Source organism: Larus michahellis, chromosome 9 (genome assembly GCF_964199755.1).
Source record: "Larus michahellis chromosome 9, bLarMic1.1, whole genome shotgun sequence".
NCBI classification, from domain to species: domain Eukaryota; kingdom Metazoa; phylum Chordata; class Aves; order Charadriiformes; family Laridae; genus Larus; species Larus michahellis.
In genome coordinates this window covers 3465926-3487841 of record NC_133904.1, presented here as the reverse complement: position 1 = coordinate 3487841, position 21916 = coordinate 3465926, and the positions used below count along the sequence as shown (strand labels likewise).

Here is a 21916-nt window from a genome sequence, read left to right as displayed (position 1 = left end):
TAGAACTGCTCCGTGGGAAGCAATGGGTCATGGGAGAAGACCTGAGATGCTCTAGCTGGTTTCCACTCCTGTGGGCCACCTCCTGAGAGATGCTAGGTAATGGCTGTTCTACACGCTTTAAAATTTATCATCATCCAGTGGGCAAAACAGTTTCCAGGGACGCTTAGCGTTGAAGGACCTCAGACTCAGACTGGTGCCAATATTCACGGCACACAACCACTCCAGTGGCTGCATCCCGCAGCAACGGGAAACCTTCATGGCAAACACAGATGGAAAGACAAGTTGCCACGGGGTTGCTGCAGTCACTCCGAGACATCCAGTTATCCCCAAGGATTTCTTTCATAGCCTCTGCTGTACAACAACATGACCGAGACCTGGCTCATACCTGATCTTGTACAGGCTTCATGCTTCAATGCAGACAGACATGTAGGGCTAGTTAAAAGTCATCTCGCGATCATATGCTTTAGATGTAATATCATGCCTTGCATAATAAAGAATATTATGAGGATTTGGGCCATCCATAACCAATAGGTTCTGGAATAGATTGGGAAAACATGAAGGCAAAGCAGCACTCAAGGAGAGGGACAGATTAACCATCAACCCAGAAATGCCACTTTGCAACCTGCTGCCCAGCAAGTGCTGGGATTCCCATGGAAAGGTACGTGATGGGATGGACAGCAAGTGTCTCTGGCAGCGTCAGTGAGAGCAGCACACGTTCATCAGCTCACAAGCCTGGACCATACAAGTCCAGATGTCCCATGTCAGCGTCCCATGTCAGCATCCCATGTCAGATTATGGCAGATCCTCTAGGAAACACCGGAAAAACATGGACTGAAAGCCACAAAGCACTTCACAAACGTATCTCCTGCCACACTCTTTATATATCGTTTTTCGGGAACTTTTTTAACTTAAAGGTTTCCTTGCTTCATTAGGCAGGCAATGCCAGACCACTTCATTATTTGCATTGCAAAGCAAAATGCTCAGGTCTTTTAGCGAGAGAAAAACAATGTCATTAAATGATTAAATGATCACATAGCTGGCCAAGCCACTGCAGCAGTAAATGGCTCAGTCATAAAAAGGACAGTAAAACATGACCTGTCCCCCATTTAATGAGCAATAAGAAGGAACCATTCCCTTTAAACATCATTTGAACTGAAGTGTAAAGAGGTCTGAATTAAATTCAAATTGAACTTGATTTCATCTTTTAAACCAGACTTTTTGGAAATCCATATTTACAACAGGCGTAAAAATCAAACCTCTCTCTCGAGGGAGGGGCAGGACCAGAGAAAGATGCGAAATGGCCATACCTGGGTGCTTCATCACATCATTGCCTTAAGAAATACCACAGAAATGTGACTTGAATGTCAGTAGTTTTACTGTATTATTTATAACATGCTACATAATTTAAGCATGCAAAGACCCAGCCTGCAGCAGGTACTCCACACAGTGCAAATACCATCGATACGTCGTCAGTCGCCTCTCCAGCTCCAACTATTAATTAGAGGTGTGGTGGTCTGAAGAAATGGCTCCTGTCAACCACGCGTCTTAAGTTCCCCTGAAGAACAAAGCTCTCCAAGCTCTCTTAGAAACCTCCGGGGATCTGCCATTTGATTCAGGGAGCGTGGCCACCTCTCACAGCCAGCAAAGATCATCCCATATGCCTCTTACTCAACTCCTCCCTTCCACAGAGCACTGAAAAGGGCTTCTACAGAAATATCTCTGCTTTCCCAGCCTGCTCCATCCTTCTTACTCTACTGCGCCTCACTCAACCTGAGCCATCCTGTGATTGATTAGAAACTCTTCAGCTAATATCAAGTCCAACTTAGTAACACTGACAACACATATAAATAATAGAGAGTATTTACACAAGAAATCCCTTGCGTCCAGAAAGCCCAGCCCTTCACGGAAGCGCTGTGCAGAGGGACTGATACTCACTCCTGTTTTGCAAAGGTTGCTATCTATCTATTTTAACTCTGTTTCACTTACACAGAAACCTGAAGACTGGCTTGGATCAAGGGATCCAAACCTTGAAAACCCACCTTCCTGGCATCGCTTTCCATCACCAGGTCATCTCTCCATGGAGGAGATGCAAAAGACTGCCAAAGCTGACACCATTTCTCAGTTTCCCAAGCTCCCAGGACCCACACAGGCTTGAAACTGCTGCTCATTTAACGTGACCTTCTACTTCTTTTTATGAAGTCAAAAGCAGAAAATTTTGAGGGCTGAAAACAATGGTGGAAACGTCTGATAGATTCTCCCTGTTGATCCTCAACTGATGAAGGCAGAAGGGGGAGGTTCACCTGGTTGTGAAGAACAGCCAGGGAACTGATTCATAAAGGAGACCATTCTCCAAATGGGAGATGCTCCCAAAAGATGCCTTGGCTATGGACGAGTAGAGGCTTCCAGGTTCCCCACTGGGGTGAAGTCGAGATGAAAGATGTCTGCGGTTTGGGAGCTGCATTATTTATTTTTCCAAGGTGTACTTGATGCTTTCTGGAGTCCATTCTCCGCCTGCTAACCAAGTGATTGGCACACCGGCACCAATTATGGAGACCCGTTAAAACGTGCCAGGCGATATGAATATGCAACAACACGGACGCCTTTCTTTTATAAGTAGCAAGTAGAAAGAAAGTAACAACTTTCTAATGTTGATCATTTAGGTCTTTTGTGAATTCTTTGTATTGTGCCATAGTAGCCTTCCACTTTTTAGACGCATGGGTCTCCTGCTCGGGCGGACACTGGGCACCGTGGATTAGCATATTTAGAGTACATTGCAACAGTTGACTATTCAGTATGTGAAGTGGTGAAATTTACTCTATTATTTCTAAACACTTACGGGAACGGTGCTCCTGTCAACCAGTCAGCCATCTATTGCAAGCTTCTGTGTCCAATAAGTTACCAATTAATTGGCTCCTACAATTGTTGTATAGTTTACTTCTTGAATGGCTCCCTCTTTAGTAATTTCCTTCCCATTGTGCAACCCTTTCTGACAACTTCTGTATAATGCTATCAGATAATCACTGTCTTTTCTCTCTCGCCTCACTTTTCTGTATCTCTCTAAATAGTTTATTATTCTGCCTTGGTACCTTTTATGGAGGCCAGCTCAGCGGCCTGTCAGTTAAAGGGTAAGGATACATTAAAATCGTCATTCATTCAAAAGGCTTTGCAGTAAGTGCCCAGGATATTCATTTGTGCACACATACAGGTCCAAGCCTGAAGTGCGTAGCTCTGAAAGGAAAAACCCTATCTTCCCTGAACAAACCCTTAATGATTTTACATTTCTCTCAGAGCCTGCTCTCTAATGAATGTTGACATTTCATGCACAGCGAGACACAGGAATTCTGTTTGTGGTCAGGGGCTACAACATATTCCCAAGGAAATTAAATTCAAAATTGATTGTGTGACACTCAAAAACCGGCCCAGAATTTGAATGATTTCCTTCAAGCAAAATATAGCTGCCTTTCCTACTAAAAACCAGCCAGCTTCTAGCAAAGCCAAAGGAAAAAGTGCAAATGTTGTTACGGCTTGCCTTCCCCTGCACCAGAAAGCTGTAAAAGCAAAATTGTTCTTTTGCTCCTTTCTGATAGATGAAAAGCCACAACATCAAAACTGTGAGCCAAGGGGTTGAGAGAGACACTCCGAAACGGCAGCATGCCCTGCGCAAAGCCCCGGCGTTACGGCAATGACATGACAAGAAAGATGTTTACATATTATTGACCTTTTTTGTTTAAATTAAGTCAGGCCTATTGCTAAATCAGCTGCATCTCTCTAAGACTTTGTGGCTATGCGTTTTTTTATTTCTGGGAGTGGATTAAAAGCGGGTTTTTTGCTAAATTGAGTAGATGAACTGGTTATTTAAGCTGAAGCAGCTGTGTAGGAGGAACTTCAGGAAGGAGACCCTTCTCGGGAGGAAGCCACACGTACAGATGACAGATGCTCGGAGGACCTCCCCCTCCGGCGTAAACCCCTCTGCCTCCTCCTGATCACAGAGATACGGAGACATGAAAGCACTTCTGAAATGGCTACAAAGAGATGGCAAACCCACTAACTCATCAGAGAGCCTGTACGCCACACCGCTGTCGAGACCGGTGTAATACTACACAGGGATTGTTTAGTATTGGGATGGGAAACGTTCCTGCTGAAAGGGAGGGAAAATAACGGCATTTCTTTCCCATCCAGTAGCTCTAATTCTGCTGTGCTGCAAAGCAGCATGGAGAGGGTATTTATTTTTTGGTGGAAGGTAACGCTGAGCTCAGACCATCCAGACAAACATTGCACGAGGCTATTACATCTTCATTATTGCACTGCTCTATAGAGACAAGTGTTTTGAAGAAGGTAATAAGCACTTATAATTAAGGCAATTATAAAGTAGTTTATTATAGTTGAGTGCTAACGTAGAGCCGCCTTGTGTCCAAGAGAACCAAAACAGCGATACAGCCTATCTGGGGAATTTTTAAAACAGCATCAATCTGACGGTTATGGCTCTGGAGGAAAAAAAAGCAGCTAGTGGCAGACACCGGCTGATTTTACAAGCCACCAGAGATGGAGGCAGGAGGGCAAGCATGGAGAAATTGCTTGATTGATGCTGGATACGTGTCCTCATCCCCTGGCAGACAGCTCTGGAGTGGGAAGTCACCCTTCCCGTGAGCTGGACCCTGACCCTCGGGGAGCCACAGGGATAAAGTCCCACATCCAGCACAGCAGCATGAGACGGGATTATCCCTGGTTTTGCTTCACAGCCACCTTGGGGGACTCGGGAAGATGAGCATCCCAAAATGATGTGACCTCACAGAGCACAAGGGCTTGGGAACTACTAACTGAACCCAACCCCACAGTGTGCACAGGCGGAGTTACAAGCTCCGGAAGATAAAACAAATGCCATCAGCTCTTTGCTCAGCACAGATTTCTGTAGGGCAATGGAGGTGTCAGTCTGAGCAAAATAGTTTCCGAGCTACTGTCACAAAGTTAGAGCTTAAAATAACCCTTGCTTTCAGTCTGAGAGAAACACAGCACTTTGCTCTTCCTCATTTGTATGATGCCATCAGACACCGCCTTTCGTTTCCATGCTGATTAAAAAAAAATATCACGGACACCAGCAGCAAGCATTTGCTTTTTCAGAGCTTCAGACACGCAACTTTAAACACTCTCTTCCCCTCAAAATTTTTTTTAAAACTCCCTGAACAGGCAGGAAGTTTCTTTCAAGTCTGTTTTACGTGAAAGATGTGTTTGTGTATGATTTTGCTTCTCTAGGCCAACAGTGGTGATGTTTTTGATGCAGCTGAAGAAGATGCTGTCACTCGAGAAAAGATAAAATTATCACCTTTCACGAAACATCTACAGGTTTAGCCAACCCACTTCACTAACAGGTAAAAACAGAATCTTGGCAGTGAGAAAAAACAAAGTGTAGACATGAGGATAAAAAAGCACCTCAAGCCTACAATTACCTCCAGTGGGAAGGGAAGGGGTGAATCACTTGTCGCATAAAATAGTTGGTGGCACCTACCTATTTCCCATGAGATGGCAACGGAGAGGAGGAGGAGGAAATCCCAGTCACCCCCGCGGCTTACCTAGGCGGCTCCAGGAGACGATGGGCCGGGGATTGCCCGTTGCGATGCACTCCAGCACAGCGGTCTGGTGCACCGTCAGCGTGAGGTTCTCTGGACCGACGAGAATCATGGGGTCCTTGTAAACGGTGGAGTGGGAGCCTGCAAGGACAGCATCATCGTTAAAAGGCATCTGATTCTCTCTTGGTTAATGGAAACACAGAGGGCTTCATGCATCCTCTAAGTACAAATGATGTGGCTGGGGTAATCCTCAATAAATCTGAGATGTACACGAAACAAAAGGAGCACAATGTTTGCATGACAGTCACGTTGTCTGACCGCGTTTCAAGTTTGCGCTGATATTCCAGGGGAAAACCCCTCGGCCAACCATCCCAGCCACAAGCAGCCCTGTTGACACCCAGATACGGGCAGCAAAAGAAGGAACCGCGCTGTGAACTGCAGTGAGCAGATGCGCAGCAAAAACACGGTATAGAGGGAGGACACAAGCTACAGGCCAGCTCGTGCAGACAGGAATGCAAACAAATGAAGGAGTTGCTTTATCTTTCAGCATCTCAAGCCATAAAGTAATCCATGCAGTCCCCAACACTTAAATCTGCCTCTCTACGAGCATCTTCTCTTGCTGCTGGTGTCACTTGCTCCAAAAGCCCTGTCCTAGGACAGAGAGAGTGATGGAGGTGCCAGTCCCTGTCTCCTGCTGAGGATCTTTTTGAGAGGAAACTCAAGGAAACTCCTCTGATGACTGCAGCCCACGGGGTGGTCATTTCTCCCTGTCCTGGCCCACGTCGGTGTAACTGGGTGCAGGGAGAGGATGCATCACATTGCTCTGATACAATCGTGACTCGTTCACGATGCAATCACTAATCGTTTATTTGCACTACAGTTAGCACCAAGTGGCAGCAACCAAGAAGGAAACCCATCGTACAAGATGATGCACAGGCCCATAATAAAATAAAGCCCTGGCACAAGGAGTCTGGAAACCAGACAGGCACAGGAGAAGCAAAAGAAACTACATTTCACCAGACGGGAGGAGGCTGCGGGACATAAATATGATCCTGTGTCAGGTACACCACAGCTGAAACTGCATCTCCCGAGTCCCTTAAAAGTGCCTTATCCCTGGGCAAAAGCTCCTTTCAGCCCTCATTCCCTTTTGTGGGGAGCAGGAGAGGAGGAAAAAAAAAAGGAGATATTCTCAGATCTCCATCAGTAAACAGGAACACTGACAATCTCTGCATTAGTCTTCTCTCCTTTTCCAACGAGAGCTGGTTTATACTCCAGAAATGCTGAGGCCAAGCAGTGTTTAAGGAATTTCAATAATCTGACAGCTGCTGCTGGCAAAAATGTTCTGTACACCTGCGGAGAGAAATACCTGGGCTGGTTGTCTGCCCCCGGGCAGGAGAGGGGCACAGGGAGGGCTGGGGAGCTGAGCTCTGCCACGGGCTGGGCTTTGCTGTAGGGATCATCCCATGCTGGCTCCTGTACATGGACTTTCCGATGTCCAAAAGGCTTGTTAAAGAGAAGTGATCCACCAAAGACTATCTGCAAGAGCTTTTCTCCAAGCCAAAATTTCTTTTCTTCCTGCACTTCCTAGCATTACCCTGTCACAGCAGCTCAGGGGCTGAAGTCGGGGTGTTAGCAGAGGGATTTCGCAGCGGTCCAAGGGCACGCACAGATCAGAGCGGCTCTTTGTTAATCGTTCCTACAGGGGCTAAACAAGGAGCGATAAAGTGACTCAGAGGTTGTGTCTAAATGGGCAAAATCCAAGAAAAATCACCGTGTCAGTGTGACTTAAGAGCTGACTTTCTCACTAAATGCATTTCACTGCAAGCCATAAAATGCAGATTTTTTGATGAGAACCAGAATGCACAATAAATTCATATGACCGGCTGGTTAACCCCAAGAGATCTGAAAAACAATACCTTCCCTCTCAGTACCTTGGAGTGCCTTTAAAACCCATGTAGATTTATTGTTCTAAATCACAATACTAAATGTTCACGCTTAGAATAATACGATATTATCATCGTATTATACAGTGATTTCAATATTTCAAAACACAAAGAAATGAAATGAATTGTCCAAGGTCACCCAAGAATATCAGTAAATGGGAGCTGAGACAAAAGCAGCTCTATTTTGACAATAACACATAAAAAAAAAAAATAATCACGCTCTCTGATTTATACTCTGAGTCTTAAATAGGCATTTGGGTTTTTGGGTGGGGGCTCAAACTCCCTGAGTCTGGCCAAACCCTGCCCAGCTCTGGAAGTGGCATTTCCAATGCTGCTCACCTTCTCCTGCAAAAGCCATGTAATGGTTCCGTAGCTTTGCTGCCGAGCCCAACGCCACGGCAGTGCCAGCTCCAGGGCCAGAAGGGCCGGCGACCCAGCAGGAACACGGTGATCAGACACCACCACCATGCCCAACCATCAGGGAGGAGGTTTCCTTCTCCAACCATAAAAGCTCTTTGATGCAGGGTCAGGAAGGAAGGAGTGACAAAACGAGGGACTTGTGGCAAGCGAGTGCTGCTGGAACACAACAGGGTTCAGGGCAACGTGGGGGGGATTGGTTTTGAAAGGGAAAAAGGCTCTAATGATGCACGTGGTCCCCAGGGACTCTGCCAGCAGCAATCTCTGGGAGGATGGGGAGGTCCCCAGCATCGCCAGGAGTGACAGGCACTCTAGCAGGGATGGGAGCGTCGCCAGCATGGGCTGTTAGATCTTGATCAAAAGGACAGCAGCAGAGAGAGCCGCAGATCGCACTGAAAAGGTGTCAGTGCAGAGAGGCAGGCAGCCCCTCGGGAGCATCTCCGCTAAGCAGGCACTTGAAAATAATCAATCAGCAGGGCTGGAAGACATATCTGTGCTGCTGGCTGCTGGCAGCCCCGCCACCGCTGCCGGCGAGAGGAAGGAGACTGCGATGAGCAGGCAGCCACCCTCCTCCTCCTCTCCAGCCAGGCTGTGGCAGTGCCCTGCAGGGCAGCGGCTCCCAAAGCCCATCTCAGTCCCCTCTGTCCCCAGCCAGGGCTCAGTTTGGAAACCCCGGTGAGGCAGAACTGGTGCTTTTCTGTGGATGAAGCAATGGCTGCAGCTGCTGCCCTGTTAAGTGGAGAGGAAACCCTCCTGCCATGACGAAGAGCGGAGAGCACCCTTCCTCTTACCCCTCTGCACAAGAGGGAGGAGATGGAAAGACTTGCAAGATCACTGCTCACCCCATCATGCCGAAAGGCACGTGCACGACAGCACTCGCGTTAATTCGGTATTTACTGCCACAACACCCACACCAGTGAAGCAACATCCCTGTGCTGCCCCTGCGGCACACCATAGCCTCCGCCGGTGTGCCAAAGCCTGGGGTTAGCATGCCAGCACATACCTGCAACATGCTAGCACATACCTGCTGTCCCAGTCTAACAGATATTTGGGTGCTCTTAGCAAACACCACGGAGCATAAACCTTTTTTTCACTGAGGTTTAACCCAGTGCAACGGGTTTTCCATGGGCTGAGAGCATGCAAACGTCCCGTTACGGCAGCTCTGCTGACATGCAGTCCCTGAAGCATGGTTCAAGCCCTTCAACAGACACTTACACACGGTGCCCGTATTCATCATCCGACTGCTTTAAGGAAGAGAAAAACCACAAATGTTTTACAGACAGGAAACCTGGAAAATATCCATCTGAAATGAGGGATAGTCAGATGAAAACAGCTAGCACTTTCTGTCCTGCGAGAAATAATAACTCACACCAGTAAATTGACACAAAGAACTTCACCACGTTGATAATTTACTGTTCTTTTTTCCCTCCGTGTGGCTACTGTTCACACAGATCAAGAAAACAGATAAGTAACAGGCATGAAAAGCTCCCGGGTCTTTCAGAACCAGTTAACCTGCTTGCTTTCCCATCAGAGTTGACATACACAGCATCACTCTTTCCTTAGCTTCACCCCATTTCACACATGCTGCTTTTTTACAGTCGGTAGAGGCTAATCTGACACTTGGTACAGGCATTAAGTCTCCTACTCCAGAACCACTGGCCAGGCAGCTGTTTCAGAGGGTGAAGGCAGGCTGTCAGATCGGAGCGTAGGCTGGCAAGCCTCCAGCCACTGGCTACCGACAATTATGTGCATCTGACGGACAGGAGGATCACAGCTCACAGAGGGGAAGACTCTTTGCTGCAAATAAAAAAAGCTCACAGAGAAACACACACCCCACCAGCCCTGTGCAGACCTCCCTTGCCTCTTATCTCCAAAACTGTAATCTCCATTTCCACAGGGAATCTGGGATGGTCCCCCATCGGAGAGACACAGATGCATCACCACTGCTACCACAGGAGACCACAGTGAGGACCCAGCATCTCAGGGCAGTTCTGACCTGCACAGAGTCCTGTATCTCGGAGGCCACCCTGCCAGCAGGGCATAGCCATAATTTGCAGGTGACTACTTCTTTGGCACTCCCATCTTCTCTGAAGGTAACCCACAAATGTTCTAAAGTCCAAGAGAAGCAAGGTGTCCTGTTTTCATACAAGGAGGTTGAGCATATCAAAGGCATTTCTAAGAAAAGAGCACAGAGGTGTAATTCACTCCTGGCTGCTTGGTCAGGCTGGGTTGTATGATTCCACTTAACACTTCCCACTTCCTTCATATTAGGAGCAGCTACTGAAACATCAAGAGAGACTTCTGAAGCTAAAAGTGTTTTAAATTAAAAAGACTGACAAAGGAAGGAAGCCTAACTAGAGAGTGACAATCTAACATCAGGTTTAGAAATTGGCTGGTGAGTTACTGCTCAAAGGGGCTCCGGGTCCCACAGCGGATGGGCCATGGGCAGGGTGGCACAGGGCAGCACATGATAATATGGTGGTGTATTTGCACCCTAATCCTTCCTTCCCTGTGCCCAAGGTCACTTCCACATGTCATTTAGTGTGCTTTCCCAAACAGGCCAAACTTGTGCACAGGCAAAGCGTGGATGTGGGTTGCTTTGGTTTGCCCTTACAGCTTCATCACATCCTACCTCCGGCAGCTGGAAACCAAACAGCAAGTATGGGATTTTGGCCTTTTTTTTGGAGAGGAGACCATAAGGCACCGTCGTCATTTCTTCAGCTGGAGCTTTCAGAGATGAAAGCCCGTTTCTGTCACTGACTTCAAATGTGGATGGAGAACCAAGTCAAAATTCAGCCTGGGGTGCTCAGGGCTTCTCCTTCTCGTCTTCCAAAGCAAGGTTAGCCTGCTTCGGTCACAATGCAATGCTAACAGCCTACAGAACATAATTCCCCCATTAGATAAATAATTGATCACCCTGCGTGCTGCAATTACTTCCAGAGTGGGCAGGTCTCATAAGGAAATGATGAATCTTCCACATTTCCAAAAGAATTTATTTAATGCAAAGCTACTGTAACTCATTTTCTCACCATCCTTCCTCTGCCCAGAAACTGGCACTAATTTAAAGGCAGAGAGACGGATTTATCTGCTATCAATCAAATGGACTGATCTGGCAGGAACAATCCAGAACAAGGAAGGTGCTATGGCTGGACAAAGGGATGCTTCTCAGTGCCGTTAGCCCGAAGCTCTCTTTAACTGTCCTGGTCCAGACCAGTAGTGGGAATAAAAAGATGGAAAGACGTCAGGACGGTGTTTACTGGTACTAACCTGACACGGTGAGTCTGGCCTCCCGGCTGAACTTCACGTTAGCAATATTGGTAGCAACGCAGTGAAAAATCCCACTGTCTTCTGCCCTCAGTCCCGTGATCTGGAGGACCCCCTTGGGAAGCAGCGTGTACCTGTGGGAAGAGAAAAGCAGAAACAAAAACTTGCAAAGCAGGGCATGATGTGAAAGCAGGCTGCACACCCACGCCGTGGGGCAGGCTGGCTCCCCACATCTGGTGCGGAGGCACCAGTACCACCCAAGTGACGCAGCCCCTGGCAGGCTGAGTCCGTGCTTATCACTGCATCAGTTCTTAAGATTTTTTTTTTTATATTTGAGCCTCTCGCCTTCTTTTACAGGGGGTTATGTTCCCTTTCTTTATCTTCTGAGGCATCCTTAAGAAAGGCTGACTGATGCTTCCTCTTTTGACCCGTGGAAAAGCTTTGGCAGTGCATTTGCCTGTGAACACAGCCGACGTGGGAGTTATCACTCACCACCTGAAGCACAGTGACTATGGACAAGCAACAGGGGAAGCGTGTGCGCCACATCCCCGGCTCCAGGTCCAGGACTCAAACCCACATGACCTTAAAACCTCGAATGTGTAGGAAGGCATGTTTAAAATACATATTGAGCGGGCATACATAAATACCAATAAATATTTTATGTATTTAAAACATAGGTACATTTAAATCATGCCTGCATACACACATATATGTATACATACATTACAGGTTGCTTGGCAACCATGTGTTTAAATTGGCTGGTAGTAAGTCATTACACTGTGATGAGTTAATAATCCATTTCCGTCTGGAAGATGAAGAATATCTTTTTCCACATCAGCATATGGTTAAGTGCCTATAACCTGCTCCCTGCGCTGGGTTCCAAACGCGCGGCTCGGTGTCGGTGGCAGCGTGAGAGCAATCAGTTTTACACGTCCCAAAGTTGATTGCAATCTCTCTGGGACTTTAAAATGCCCATTGTTTTGGATGAATTATACCACAAGAAGCCTTCATTTTTGTTAACAATCTGCCCACAGCATTAGAAGATTCAATTCCAAAGCTATTATTCTGCCTTCAAAGCCTCCAAGTGCAAGACTCAGCATACAAATTTATATACACTTTATACGCAGAAATGCATCAAGCATGATTAATGCAGAAATCCAATTCAGTTAGAGAAGCAACCCTCATCACCCAAGCCTGTTGGTGTCAGAGATTAATCTACTGAGCTGACAATAAAAACCTTTCCCAGTAACTTTACTGCTACAAAAAGCCAAATCTGTTCAAAATCAGGACCTGATCGTAGGGAAACTGCTCCTAGCGCACGTCCTCCAGGGCTTGGGCAAGCTCCCTGCCCCAGAGGAGAAGCAGCTTGGGGCTCTCTGGGTTGGAGAGACCTTGCAGATCCTCAGTCTCCTCAGCTTTGGAGCTCCTCAGTCTCGGGGAACAGAATTCCTGGTCACACTCAAATCCTTGCCACAGCTCTGACCATCTCCAGAGCTGTGACCCTGAGCTCAAGTGGAAAGGACTTCAAGGGAACTTCACCCGTCCTGCAACATCTCATCGGGATGCACACAAGGCATCAGGCCCAGTTCTGCACCCCTTCTTTCCGCTGATAGCACCTCGGACCACTTGCCTTGCTCTGCCACATCCCAGTTCAGCATTTGTGTGAGTAAGGAGCCTTCAGAGGAGATCAAGTGTAACAAATCAACCTTGTGCCGGGCTAAAAAAAGCTCAGATGAAAAACTCAAGGAAAAACAAAACCTGACAGTTGCAGTTTTCCACAGCAGGGTTGGGCCTCTTGGGTCCTTCTACTGTAAGTTCACCACAACGCTGAAAAGGTCAGGCATTGTTCCAGCCCTCATGTTTTCTCCTGCCTCCAAAGCACCCAACTGCATTCTGCTTCAGAACTGACATTTTTAAGAATAGGGGCTTTCAGGAAAATATTTACAGCTTCCTGGTTTCGCCTATTCCCAATGCGCAGACGTCAATTCGCGATCGAGGTGTGCTGTGACCGATTGTCTCCCACCATCGGTCGTGCAGCTCCTGAGCTGCAGCTGGGACCGCCAGAGGCTGCCGGCGCGGAGCACGCGTTTCCTGCCACCTGTCCTCCGCCGGGCCCCACCGCCGCTCGGAGGATCAAACCGTGATGAGGGACGTTTCCGACATGAAGGGAGCAGCCTGTCAAACACAGGAAGCGAGGACGTGCCGTCCCACGTCTAGGCTGGAGAAGGGGGGCAGCTGGGGTTTCTCTTTAGGAGGGCTGCATGGGAAACGGCAGCCCAGGGTGCCGCGGGATGCTCTCTGCAGAGCTTCCCTGCTGCCACACACAAACCATCACGAGGGAGTCAACCTGGGAAGGAAAGTTGCGCAGCCACGTTGCAATTCAGTGCTTGCAAGAGTCCAGGACCCACATGCAAGATGCTAAGTCATGGATCTGGCTCCGGAAGAGTTGCACAAAATGGAGCCACGGAGGGATGAGGGACGCCAAAGCTACTCCAGCTCTGCCAGGACTGCTGGGTGGGCTCTTCATGCTGGAAACTAAACCTGGAGGAGGGCTGATCAGGGAAGGTCAATGCAAGCCCTTACCCCCTCCAAAATCAACTAACAGGCTTTATCTCCTGGGAGATGCAGTATTTCTACCCAGTGTTTTGCCAGAAGGAGCCCAGAGAACCCGCAACATTAACTGAAAGAGTCTTCCATGGCAGAAACGCTGGCCAAGACCCTCAGCCCTGATCAGCTGTGTCCTAGCACAACTGCAAGAGCAAGAGCAAGCCTGGCCACCTTCTTCCACCTGGAGAAATGAGAGCAGTGCATGGTTTGGACATGTCCTACCTTTCGTTGTCTGTGTTGACTGGCATGCGGTTCTTTTGCCAGAGGATGACCGGCTCAGGCAAGCCATGGATCTGGCACTGGAATCTGGCTACACCACCTTCCTCCACCACTGCGTTCTGAGGGTGGATGTGGAAGTCAGACATCGCTGGAAGACACAAAGAAAGACAAAAATATTCACAGGTGAAAAGAGATCCACTGCCAACAACTTCACATGACTTGGAAACACCCCTATTTCCCAGAGACAGCAAATGCGATTGCAATGCAAGAACAGAAGGCTGGTTTGCAGCCCAACCTCCTGCATGGAGAAACAAGACTAGCGGCAAGTTCTTGCTATACGTCTGCCGCTGCACTTTGAAGTGCTTGACTCAACCAGGACAGGAGATGGTGCTCCATGACCCACATGCTCCACAGCAAGGTCTACTGGGGCAGCGAGATGCACAGATGCTGCACTGGCACTTATCGAAGGTCATTCTTAACAGCTTCAGCAGGCTTTGGATCCAAGCTTACACCAGAAAAGAGATATCTATCTTGGCTGTTGCTGCTAATGTCCTATCTGCTGTAAATATCTTCTGATGTGCATGGCTTGACTATTTTGCTTAAATACTTTGACCAAAAGAGCTCCCAGATACCGTAGTAAAACTTACAGCCCTTGATTTCCATGTCTGCCTGGCACACGCTCCAGCTCATTGCATACTCTGCCTTCCAGCACCACAGAAGGAACGGTCACATCCTCGTGCTGTGGAGCAACAGGCTTCGGTCGACAGAACGAGCAGCTGCCAAGAGCTCAGCAGCTCGGCAAACCCAGGCCTTTGGGGTTGGGACCACCTGACAGCGAAGGACAAACCTCAGCGTGCCCACGCAGGATGGATACAGACCAGCCTGTTTCAGCACAGCCACAGCCGTAACCATTGTGCGGAAAGACTCTGGCATGCTGTTAGAGCTACATAAATAATACAGTAATTATTACTATTAATTAATTGGAAGGTGCTGCCTGTTGACTCTGCAATAAACATATTCGAAGCTAATAAACATCCCAGTGGTTATTTAGCTCATGATTCATTTATAGTGCCGCATCCGCAGGAAGATCTCTCACATTATCATACAAAATAAACTCCAAGAGAGCCCCCTGCTCTGCCACCCCAGCCCCATAATCCCCCTCTCCCCAGCGAGAAAGCCTCATCCCCTTTTACATGCGCCAAGTGTAATGAATGTACCTCTGCTAAGGAACAAGCTGCCTATGTGTCAGGGCAGCTTAATCATTCATCTGCAAACTCCAGTTGGGCTCAGGCAGATGGGAGATGGCCATTAGCAATCATACATTAAATATGTGTTGCATTAACCCGCACTGCTCCCGCAACCACCGCTCTCAACCCGCTGACTGCAGATTTGTTAAGCTGACGGAGTAACAGGGGGCAAAGCCCGGGCTCCGCACGTCCGTAGGGTTGGGAAGGTTTTGCAGCCGCGAGGGTGGGATGGGCGGCCAGCGCCACGTCGGGATGCACCGATGGGGAGCAGGACCAGGAGGCGGCTGTGCAATGCTCCAGCCAGAGGGGAGCACACCAGCACAAGGTGAAAGATGATGCAAAAATACACTTCCTTTTCCCAAGATGAAAAAGGGAATGCAAATATCCTCTCTGGTAAGAGATGGAGCGCATGGCAGAATGGCAATTTACCCAATTCATACACATTTAGCCATGAAATGAGACTGCTGATGGCCCAGAGCACTCAGCCATGTGGGAAGGCGCCCAAAGGCTGCTGGGGGGAAGTCTCCGACACCAGACAATCCCCATTCCAAGGTGGCAGGGGTTGCTTCAAAAAATGGGAGGCCCGGGGGTGCCTGCAGCAGGAGAGCTCGAAGGAGCCTGCAGAATATTTCAAGGCAGCCATTTGGAGGTCCAGGCCAGGGTGAGCATCTTGCAACCAAAGCTCATGAACTCTCACCAAGAAATGAATCCAAGAATTAATGAGAACGATACAAAGCTTGTTAATAAAGGAAAAAAAAAAAAAAAAGAAAAGAAAAAAAGAAAAAAAACAGCAGATTCATATGCCTGCAGGAAAGTTCCTTTCAGACGTACAGATGCTCAGCGCTGAGGTTTTTCGGTGGCTGACAGGGTTGATAAGAAGAGGGAGGTGTGAATGAGAACAGCCCCGGCACAGATTTCACTCTGCTGGCTACAGAATTCATTGCCATTCCTTTATTTCAATAATATCACCTCTTATAGGTAAAACTGCAGCAATAACCTCTACTCTTAAAGACACTAGTATTAATATTTATCATGAATAAAACATGGGAAGTTATAAATAATTCAGTTATGAGGATGTTAAGTAAAATATTACTCTTCAATGACCCTATAATGTGGCTTTGAAGCACAGTTTTATGTTAAATGCCTAGGAAACACTGTGACCCTTGCCAAGACCAGCTGGTTTGCAGAAGATGCATTAAAAATTCATGCACTGAGCTACAAAATGCTATTTTTAACACAGGTTTACGAGTTTATTTACAGTTGCAGAGACGAAAGCTTTTGTAGCATCTCCTGTAAAACAGCAACAAAACTTGAACGCGAGTGATTACCTGGGATGTTGTTTCCAGCCTGGAAATAAATCACTGGGTGTAAGGAGAGGAGAGGGACAGGAGCGCAACTGCTTTACAGGGCATCGCTCGGAGGGGCTAAACCTCTGCTGACCCACATGAGATTTGTATGTACGTCCCAACTGACTGTAAGAAACTCACACAGAGGAGCGCTTGCTCCTATTTGTCACTTGTCTTTCAGCAGCAGACCCCAGGACCCCCGTTATCAGCCGGGTGCTATTGTTTCAGCCGCCACGGAGAAGAGCTGCGCACCAGCCCCGGTGGGGTTGGCCAGCAGCCAGGGAGCTGCATCTCATTTCTATGCTAATGGCCATAATCATTTTAAAAATAAATACATGCAATCACAATATTCACCCGCCAGCTCCTAAGAGGGAAGGCACCCTCTAATCCTTCTGCCTGCGGTCTCTGTCGTCCAGCAGTGCGGCATCCACGTGCCAACGGAGGGACTGGTCCTGCTCCAGGCCCCTTTGTACTGTCACCAGAGAGGGTGAGTGTCATCCTGTTCCCATTTAACTTCCCTCTGCCATCTCCATGTGTAGCACAGTACCGTCCACACACACGCAGTGAGCACAGGGTAGTCATCAAGCCACAAAATCAGACCCAAATCACGCACACACACTCATTGCTCCATATTAATGCTCCAAGCCACGGTGTCTCAGAGCTTCTACTATCATCACACCTGGATTTTGGCCATGGTACACATAGACCAGCACAGGGCAGGGAAAAACAAAATAAAATGGGCTGACAGCAGACGGGGAATGGTCCGAGCAGCCCTCCCATACCTCAGGCATGGGTGCGCCTTCTCTCAAAGATGTTGGTCAAGTCTAGATTCAGATTGAGTTGTCTACAGCCACACTGACACATAAGAGGAGTTACTCTTTATCTCTTCTTCCCCCATGTTGTATCACAGAGGACCTCAACTAAGATGAGGTTAGACGACAGCTGAGGCTCTTCCTTAAAGAGAAACCCGTGCTTGGGATCCCCACCAGCTAACCCTCTCTGGGAAGAGAGGGTCCCTGAAGGCATGTCCTACAGACACACCACAGGTGAGCAGCAGCTCTTATCCTCATCCATATTCACAGAGGATTTGTTCTATCAAACGAGTCTGTCGTGTCTCCCCTAATCGAAGTGCAAACACTCTCTCCATCCTAACAGGCCCTGTGGAAAGGCCAATGGAATAAAAATGAAAATAGGTATCGAGTGAAATTTTCTTTACTCCATGAAAAACTAAATTGAAACCATTAGTGGCCAATCCTTTTTTGCTCAGTACAGCATTAGTGCTAAGCTGGAGATTGACCTAGATTTGATATAGAAAAAGAAAACATTAACTTGTTATGTCAAAGCAAATCCCAGGCCTGTTAGAATCATTAAAACGCAAACATTATTATCAACTGTAGACACAAGGGGAGGGAGAAGACTTGAAAGGTTTTGTGCCGAGCCTGGTGTTAGGAGAGCATCTGGAAAGCCAAGCTAGTTCTGCAATCACGTGGCTTTTTGCTTTTAAATTACTTATGGGGAAAGAGATACCCAGGTTGGCTCTGACACAAGAGGATGCTGGGGAGGAGCTGAACATCCTCACCACCACTGACGCCAGGCAGTTCACAAACAACAGCCCGTAACCAAAGACCCTTTCTCCACATTGCTGCCACCGACCTCTTAAATTCAGACCTCTTCCAATGCAGGTATGCGGTTAAAATGCCTCAAAGTTAACAAAGTACAAGGAACAAGAGTTTAATGGGACATGCCTCCAGTACCTGGGCTCCCAGACACTCCTGCCAAGGAGGGCAAGCTTCGTTAGCTCCATTACAACTGATGAAGGTGAAGCCTGGGAGGCAAAAGATTCACCCAGTGTGAAAGAACAAGCCATGGGCAGAGCCGATCCCTTCCAAGAGTGGCTCCATCCTGATGCTGGCAACAGCTGCTCATTTTCATACTGAATTTTTCAACTTACTAATAAAATTGAATTTCCCCTCAGGTCAGCAGAAGTCAGGGTCATTTTTAAAACACAACAGCCACCATGCAAATTAAGACCCAAGCTAAACCACTCTCAAATCAGGCTGACAGCTCCAGCAGAACCAGCCCTCAGTATCTGTGAGATTTATTAATCCCCCATCTTCCTTGGCACTGCAACTCCTTCCCAAACACTTTCCCTACCCCACAGCAAGCAGACGGATTACATCCTTTTCCATTCCCTCCTGGCTTAAGTGACCTACTACAAGAAAGATACGGATGTGCTGGAACGTGTCCAGAGAGGGGCCATGAGGATGATCAGAGGGCTGGAGTACCTCTCCTATGAAGACAGACTGAGGGAGTTGGGGTTGTTCAGTTTGGAGAAAAGAAGGCTCCGAGGAGACCTTCTAGTGGCCTACCAGTATCTTAAGGGGGCCTACGAGAAAGCTGGTGAGGGACTTTTTAGGATGTCGGGTAACGGTAGGACTAGAGGGAATGGATTAAAACTAGAGATGGGACGATTCAGACTGGATGTTAGGAAGAAGTTCTCCACCATGAGGGTGGTGAGACACTGGAACTGGTTGCCCAGAGAGGTGGTGGAAGCCCCATTCCTGGAAGTTTTCAAGGCCAGGTTGGACGGGGCTCTGAGCAACCTGATCTAGTGGGAGTTGTCCCTGCCCATGGCAGGGGGGTTGGAACTAGGTGATCTTTAAGGTCCCTTCCAACCCTGACAATTCTATGATTTGATAAGGTCCCTTCCAACCCTGACAATTCTATGATTCTATGAATGGAGCCTTCACCATTAAGTCATCAACATGTTGGGGAATATTTTCATGAAGGAGTCAGGTGAAGGCTTAGCAGATACAGGTGTCCTATTTGTTTCCCTCCATACTCTGGAAATGGAGGATTTCCCTGCAAGGAAGAGCCAGCACAAAAGATGGGGGGCGTACAGACACCACAAATCCCATCCTCTCCTCTCTTCCCCCTGCTTTCAAACAGGGACGCTTTCCCAAGTCTTTAAGAAAAAGACACTGCATCTTCTTTCCCTATATATACTTTTTTTTTAAGATGCATTTTTATAAAGATAAAAAAAAGCCCACATCACAACAGCCCGGTGGCTACTCCAGCTGCAGAGCAGCCTCCGCGCCTGCGAGCCGGCCCTGCGTGTCTAATGATGCTATTGTGCGAGGTTGTTGCTGAACTGCCATGAGCCCAATTTTGAATGCAAGTTGCTTTGTGCATAGTGAAGCGTGAACAACAGCGCCGCCCATTTATCTATTTAATTCTCCAGGAGTAGCAGGAGCAGGGGCCTTTGCTCACATCTAAAGGGAAGAAAAATCGCCTTTCTCTCGCCTTTGGAAAGGGAGGGAAATATTAAAGACCAGCCGTGCCTCTCCCAGCACAGAGGAAAATCCCCTCTGCCTCTGCCTACTAATCAGAGGGGTGAAAATCCCAAATCTCTATTGTCCGCGTTGAGCCTCAGATCTCAAAAGAAAATGGTCTGCGAGAGTCAGGAGAGTTTGAAGCAAGGAAGACATTTTGGAGGAATGCAGCTCATTGAAGAGGAACCAAAATCCGTGGCGAGATGAGAGAGGGAGGAAGCCCCGTTTTGCTCTGTGCTGGGCAGGCGTAGAGGGAAAGAGGGTCAGTCCTGCACACTTTTTATTTGCAATATTTGCAAACAAACGCCTATTTCTCTTTTGCTTTGGCTGTAGTTTCTCCCCCTGGAGCTGGTACGACTGCTCAGAGCAGGGAGGGACGATGGTCCAGGCTCTCCACCCTCTGTATTTTGCATCCTCATGTCTCCGTTGGTATCACACTCAATCAAAGCTGAGTGAAATAATGTAAACGAGGTTGAGAAGACGCCCCCTCAGACGGACTTCTCTGGTTGAGGAACAAAGTCTCCACCTGGCCTGTTTTTTCTTCCCCCTGCCCTAAGCCCCTGGGATGGGGATGAAAGGGAGACAACCGAGCTAATGCCTCGCAGTGGGACATAGCAGCTGCCCACGGGAGGGAACATGCAACAGATATTTTACAAGGGGAAGGGGGGAAAAAACCCCTACCGCTTTGTGACTTAAGTCCACCAGGAGGCAAATTGCTGCCTGACCTGGCACTGCGGCTTCTCAATTTTTTGCATAACACACGAAATGACTGTGGGCCAAACCCAGCTCAGGTCACCTCCCCGCCGCACCGCAACGAGCAGCACCGGTGGACTCGTGATTTACTATTTGTTGTGGTGCTTTGAGAAGCAAGTGAAAAAAAAGCACAGAGCCCTACGGGGGCTGCTTCTGCGTAGGGATGATAAATATCCTCCGAAGATAATGAACACATCTCCACTGCTCACAGACCAGGGGGCAGGGGGAACGTGCTCAAGGGTCCCTGGTTGCTCTGCCCTCCCTGCACTAGCAAAGGACCAGGGCTGGGAGGAGGAGGATGGGTTGTCCCTGCAGGGACTTCATTGTGGCACCTGGAAAACCTTCAAACACTTGTGCTGCAGCTCCGCTCCTCTTCCTGAGGCTCCCTTGAACGCACTCCCCGTCACCAGCACACCCCAACCTCTCCCGCACAATTACACGTGCCTCCAAGCCCGTCTCCCAGTCCTAAAGAATGTTTAGGAGATTTACGGTATCGATTATAGCTTGGTTATTGGCAAAATAACTACAACACCATCAGTTGTTGATGCAGGGGTACTCTCCCATGAGTGTGAAAGAATTTTGTCTGGCTAAATGCAGTCTCTGCACCATGCATGGAAATAAACAGGGGCCATACGCCCCAAGGGCTATTTTATACTGAAGTACCTCACAATTTCTATAAAGCTCACAAAGTGCTATCGCTCCAGAGAGAGACCGTGCCCGCACTGTTCCGGTACAGCGTGCCAGGGAGCATCCCCAACATCCGACACCCCACCACCCTCGCTGTCTTGACTTGGGAGGATAGAGAGCACCAGGGGAGCTGCCTGTGCCCGGAGAAACCCCCAAAAGCAGCTGGTCTTTCACTGTGCAACAGCACTGCCCAAATGCTGCCTGCTCAGACCCACGACCTCCTGCAACGCAGCTGCAGCCAGAAATCATCCCAGCCTGGAAATAAGGAGCAGCGAGTCCCAGTGCATCAGCATAAATGCCCTCTCCAAAGCCCAGCAAGCAATCAGGACTGTCTGAGCATCCTCAAACCTTTCCTATAAACATATCGGTCACTTTACAGAGAAGGGGAGACAGGCACAGAGGACGCAAAGTAACACCCATGGTCACAATTCAACATCATCCCTTGAGTACCAATGGCACACTCTACCCGCAAGGCAATGCTGCTCCTTATAAATCACTTCAAAAGACACATCTCAGCAATCCCACAGACCAAATTTC

The 21916-nt window shown here is 48.2% G+C and overlaps 1 protein-coding gene across 1 annotated transcript in view; it reads right to left on the bottom strand.

Moving 5' to 3' along the window:
• Positions 1-21916, bottom strand: part of IGDCC3 (immunoglobulin superfamily DCC subclass member 3) — a 113304-nt gene that overhangs the window by 35743 nt on the left and 55645 nt on the right. Inside the window, exons 3-5 of the mRNA XM_074600033.1 lie at positions 14018-14162; positions 11192-11322; positions 5568-5705 (exon numbers count right to left, since the gene is read on the bottom strand). Coding sequence (XP_074456134.1) covers positions 5568-5705; positions 11192-11322; positions 14018-14162 — 414 coding nt within the window. The remainder of the gene's footprint in view (positions 1-5567; positions 5706-11191; positions 11323-14017; positions 14163-21916) is intronic.